At 44.9% G+C, this 6000-nt stretch overlaps 1 protein-coding gene across 1 annotated transcript in view; it reads right to left on the reverse strand.

The window, feature by feature from the left end:
• CPSF6 (cleavage and polyadenylation specific factor 6) overlaps positions 1–4414 on the reverse strand; it is a 55353-nt gene extending 50939 nt beyond the window's left edge. Inside the window, exon 1 of the mRNA XM_026865162.1 lies at positions 4346–4414. Coding sequence (XP_026720963.1) covers positions 4346–4414 — 69 coding nt within the window. The remainder of the gene's footprint in view (positions 1–4345) is intronic.
• Positions 4415–6000: the final 1586 nt, after the last annotated feature.

Raw genomic sequence — 6000 nt, forward strand, 5'->3', positions numbered from 1 at the left:
CACCGGTGGGCAGGATGCTACTGGTCTTTTGGCTGTAAATGAGCAATACAAGAGCCATAATAAGGCCAATCTGGGAAGAGAACCTGCCCTAGAGGCAGCTCCTGTGATACTGGAGAGAGACCAGTTCTCACCAGCTGCTGTTTCTCCAGACAGTGGCTGAGACTTGGCAGCAGCAAGACAGCTGGAGGAAGCTGGGAAGGACACTGGGGAGAGGGCCCCCAGCAGCAACTGGAAGTAACAGTGAGACAGAAGGCATATCTGAGGGATGAGTGTCCCCACCTTCCTCCCATTCCCCTGCTCTTTGCAGCCTCTCTGGCACAGACAGCAGTGTGGCCAGAGGTGCTGTCTGGGAAGGAAGGACATTAGAGACTTGCATTTCAAGAAAGGCAGGATCAGTGAAAGCCACTTATTATGGCACTGAATAAAACAAAAACATCTCTTCTGGAAGTAGATGCTGGAACTGAGGTGTCTGCCCTGTCACCTGGGCAGTGCTCACCCTTTTGCTGGTATTTTTGGTGCCTTTGAATGTTGCCTGCACTGTTAGGAGGTAAGCACTGGAGTGGTGAGCACACTGTGCGGGCAGATTCATGCTCTGCAGGCATGCTTCTTAATGGAGGACGTGTCTGCCTATTATTCTGGCTCTGTGATTTATCGTTTGCCAGACTGAATACCCTCATCAACAGCCTTGTGTTCTCTGTGAGATGTTATGTGCTGGGGGAGTGGGAGGGTTCAGCAGAGTCCTCCTTCCCCATTCTTCATTAGCAGGCAGTCACTTTCCTTCCCCCATGCAAAGCAAACATTCAACTATCAGGGGAAAAATCTAACTTCTGGGACAGATTGTAAACTTCTGCAGCAAAAAGCACAGACAATTAAGTCCAGTGACCGGTTCGTTATTACAGGCTTTTCACTCCATATTCATGTATGGGAGGTCTGGGTTCATGTGGTGCATGAAGCTAAGAGAATGAGAGATTAAATCAAAGGGAGGGTGGGGTGATGGAAACCATGGGAGTGAAAAACGAGTGGGAAGAAAGAAGGAAGGGAGGGGAGATAGGAACGGTACAAGCAGTTGAAGAACGGGAATGGGTTAATGGGTGATCATACAGATGATGTGAATCATTCTATGCTGTTCTCTTTTCCCACTCTGTTGACTGCTGGAGCTATCACTTGACATTTTTTCATGATGTATTCCTGAGAAGTAAATTCTCATGTTGCCAGTGAGCAGAAGGTGAGCTGTTAAAAGTTGAAGACTGAAAACCAGCAGCTTTTGGAAGAGATGAAGCTCCTCACTGATCTGGAAATAGAGCTGAACTGGAAACTTCATTCAAAATTTAAGTCCTTGCCAGCTGGCAGATTTCCTACTTTTTAAAGGGGTGATTATAGCCCAATAATGTGTTTTGCTAAATTGTGGGAAATTATTAATCTTAAATGTGGCATCCCCAAAAGAATTCTTTTCACTGAGTTGTATTTTTTCCCTCTCATTATCAATTTGAGATGTGTAAATATCAGTACATGATATTTGCAACTGGAGTCAGTTGCAGAGCTTTTCCTGAATTAAACTCACCATCTACCAGACATCTGAGCATTTTCGTAAGGAACAGGAAGACAAGTTTTAAGGGTTTGTCTTTTCTTGTGGGCTGCAGAATTTGGCTAGTCCAGTCGTACAGAGGATATATCTGTCTTGAAGACTTTTCTGGATCTGGGCAGGGATCTCTTGTACTTCATTTTCCACCACAAATATCCCCCTTGAGGTTCATTCGTCTGTCCCAGTAATGTTGCCAGGAAGAACTAGTGGAAGTAGCATCTAACAGTTTTATTGGACACTGTGATTTTAATTTCCAAAGTGACTACAGTAATTTTTTTCAGCTGGGCCTTGGTGCTCTTGTTGGCAGCCATCTTGTCTGAGAGGATGACTCTCCATTCTTCTCATCTTTCAGCAGAGTCTTCTGTCACCAGATACTTTATTGATGGTACTTTTAAAAGTTTTGAGGCACCCACTGTTTTATTCTGAAGGGTTTGGATGGAAGCTCTGGAGGTAAGTGGGTATCCAGAGACATTTGGCCGCGGCAGGGTACATCCCTGTGGGCCACATGACCCACCTGGAGTTCCTTCAGCTGTGCTCCCCAGGGTGGACGACAAAACGGACAGAAGGTGGCTTTATTTTGCTTCTGCTGCCAAGTATAGCGGCAGCCTCAGAGAAGCTTTTACTATCTGGGTGTATAATTTCCTATTTAGAGGAATTAGAGGAGGCTCTCTTGGCCACAGTTTTGCTGATGAACCACCAGTGTCACGTCAGGCATTACAGAGGAAAAACCCCATAAACTAGATCACCATGACTATAGCCAAAACACTGCTGTATGTTAGGAGCTATGTATGTACACTATAGGGAGGTCATCTAACAGCCAAGGTCTGAAAAAGGAATAAAAGGTCTGTAAATAAAGGCAAGGAATATTGGTTACCTGGTTTTGAGCACACCCAGAATGTGTACAAACAAAACCAAGATGAGACCACCCACATGCTGCTCATAAGATGCAGCAGAAACAGCTTTCACAGTCTTTATGTTTTCAGATTTACCTCTGTGACTTTGGAATGAAGAGCTCTGGAAACCAAAAATATGTGCAATCATAGAAGCACAGTTCATGGCATATTTCCAAATAAAAGCAGCAGAATCGTTACATTGAAGAGTTTAAATTATTTATGTCTTCTTCATAAAGTTGGTTTGTTTGAGGTTGCATTTTATCTGTATCTCATTAAAAAGAGTAAATAACCTGTAGTCATGACTGGATAATGTTACATGGGCAGATCTTCCTGTAACATCAACATCAACATGTGGAACTGCTGTAATCCAGACCTGGAACTGTTCACTAAACAAAAGTAGGCCCTCATTTTGGTTCTGGTTTTTAAACCTGATTGCAAATGCCATATTTTTTCTTTTTTTTTTTTTTTTTTTCTGAAATGCTGCTCAGCATTCCAGTAAGACTGGGAATCTTAATTAATTTATCAATTATAATTTATTTCCAATGTGACACAGGGAACAGTTTCATCTCTGCCTGCTGTCAGAACATTTCAAACTGGAGATGCATCAACAAAAATGGTATCATATGTTCCTCATTGTTGTGAATTGTGTGCCTTTTGACAACAATATAGAAGAGGAAGATTTATCAGGAGAAGATTTCCAGATGCTGTCCAGAGAGTAGAGGAGGTCTTTTGCTCTGAACTAGGCTGAGTGCTTGTTCTTACTAAGCCAATAAAGTGCTGGCACTGTAACAAACACTGCATCTGTATTTGAAGGTTTGAGAGGGAGACAATGAATAATAAAATATCCTAATTGAATAAGGATAGAGCTAGCTTTGAAAGCCAAAACACAGGTTTTTTACAGATGTCCAAGTTAAAGTACATCTCATTATAGATATAAAAAATAATCTTGAACATTCCAATTATCTATTAAAAAATGTGAGTCTTTTGCAATTTGTGGAGAGTGTGAGTTTTAGAAAACTGTTTCTCATTTGTCCTCCTTGCAGCTGCTGCTGGAATAAACTACAAACTCTGACTTCCAAGATAACAGCTAAGTAGCAATACACTTGTGGTTGCTAAAAGTAGTACATATGAAAGATTAGGTTTGGTCCTGTGCTGACCAGGTTGCTGTCTTCCACTAAACATACAGACCTTCTAAGAGAAGAAAATAAATTTTATACTCCCTATTCCTCCAGTAAAAGGCGCAAGAAACCAAGGGAGAAACTATCAACAGGAATAAGAAAAGCTGTACCAGCCTGGAGAAAGATGACCAAGAAAAAACCTCCAGAGAAAGGAATTATTTAGAGTTTATACAAAGGGGCTTCACAGTAAAATTACAATTTAATTACTGTGAAAGACTCACAGTAATTCGACCAGATATAATTCTGGTGGAACTGTGGAGTGAAAACAGAACAAAAAGTCCTTGGAGGCTGCTGAATATTGGGATATTGCTTGATATTAGCTTCTAGATATTGGCATATCCAGCAGCATAATAAAGTTGCTGGGGAGGGGGGATCCGAAGAGGAGGACAGGCGGCAGGGGACCTTCCTGAAAGCATCAAAAACCCATGGCAAAACTGCAAGACATGAAGGCAGAAGCCCAGGGAAGAGTGAGAGCCTCAGGTTGCCTCCACCCTGAGCAGGAAGAGCAAGCTGCTGTGAACAAGGGCAGCGGGGACTCAGGGCCGGCAAAGACTGGAGTGACAGTGCCCAATGCCCCTCACATACAAGAGCAGCCCCCAGGGAGTGTGAGCAACCAGGGCATGGCAGTTCCAGCGGACAAGGCGCAGTCCCTCTCCGGGGTCTAGAACTTATCCGAGCTAGTTTCATCTTACCATCCTCCATGAGTAGACTGAACCACGGACTGTCTCCACTTGCGTCAAAACCACCACCAGAAAGAACATGGTGACCCAGATGGAGCTGCCATGCAAACATGCAGTGGTCCTGGTCCTGGGCTGCAGGGAATGCCTGAGCCTGTCAATACTGTCAGAGGGCAGCAGTGACAGCACCTGTGTGTGCTGCGATCAGCTGGGTGACCTGCTCAGCCTGGTGGTGGAACTCAAAGGAGAGGTCAAAAGATTAAGAAGTATTAGGGAGTGTGGAAGGGAAATTGGTTGGTGGAGTAACACTCTAGCACGCCTAAAGCAACAGGAGCAAATGGAGGCTCCAGAAGAAGCAGGCAATCCCTCACTCTCTTGCTACCAGGCAGAAGGAGGGGACCTAAGAGATGGGGGAGGCTGGAAACAGGTCCCTGCTCAGAGGGGCAGGAAAATCCTCTCCCGACCTCCCTCACCTTCCATGGTGCTCCTTCACAACAGGTATGGAGCCCTGGAACTTTTGAATGAAGAAGAGAAGGAGGAAGAGAAGGAGACAAACAAGGAGGAAGACCAAGGTCCACCAAGGCTGGGTCACTATAGACCAGGTATTAAAAACAATTCTAAAAAGAACCCCAGGAGGGTCATTGTAGTGGGTGACTCCATTCTGAGGGGTGTCGAAGGCCCCATATGCAGACTGGACCCGCTTCATAGGGAAGTCTGCTGCCTCGCTGGGGCCCCTGTGAAGGACCTTACAGCTAAACTCCTCACTCTATTGAGATCCAAGGACTACTACCCTCTCCTGATTTTTCAGGTAGGTAGTGATGACATTACCAGGAGAAGTCCTAAAGCAATGAAGAGAGATTTCAGGTCCTTGGGGAAACTCATTAAGGGGTCACGGGCACAAATTGTGTTCTCCTCCATCCCTTCAGTTGTGGGGATGTATGAAGAAGAATACAGGAGAACTCAACAGATGAACTTGTGTCTCTAAGGCTGGTATTACCTTCAGGGCTTTAGATTTTTCAGTCATGGGTTGGTATAAAGGACACCAGACCTTTCGGCATCAGATGGAATGCACCTGTCCGGGAGAGGTAAAAGGATCTTGGGGCAGGAGTTCGCTGGGCTTATTGACAGAGCTTTAAAGTAGATCTGAAGGGGGAAGGGGGCAAAACATCAGCCCAGCCGAAGTGCATCTCTACCAATGCACACAGCATGGGTAACAAACAGAAGGAGCTTGAAGCCACGATGAAACAGGAAAATTATGATGGTGTTGCTATTACAGAAACATGGTGGGATGTCTCCCATGACTGGAGTGTGCCAGTTGATGGCTACAAGCTCTTTAGGAGGGATAGACAAGGAAGGAGAGAGAGTGGGGCAGCTCTGTATGTTAGCGACTGTTATGATTGCTTTGAGCACAAGTGTAGTGAAGAGAGGGTGGAGTGTCCTTGTGTTAGAATCAGGGGGAAGGCCAACAGGGCAGATGTTGTAGTGGGAGTCTACTATAGGCCACCCACCCAGGACAGAGAGGTGAATGAAATATTCTATAGGCATTTAGGAGAAATCTCACGATCGCTTACACTTTTTCTTGTGGGAGACTTTAACTTCCCAGACATTTGCTGGAAATACAACACAGCAGAGTGGGACCAGTCCCGGAGATTCCTGGAATGTGTGGGAGA

This window comes from Athene cunicularia, assembly GCF_003259725.1.
Source record: "Athene cunicularia isolate RWA chromosome 1 unlocalized genomic scaffold, athCun1 chr1_part2, whole genome shotgun sequence".
Lineage (NCBI taxonomy): Eukaryota > Metazoa > Chordata > Aves > Strigiformes > Strigidae > Athene > Athene cunicularia.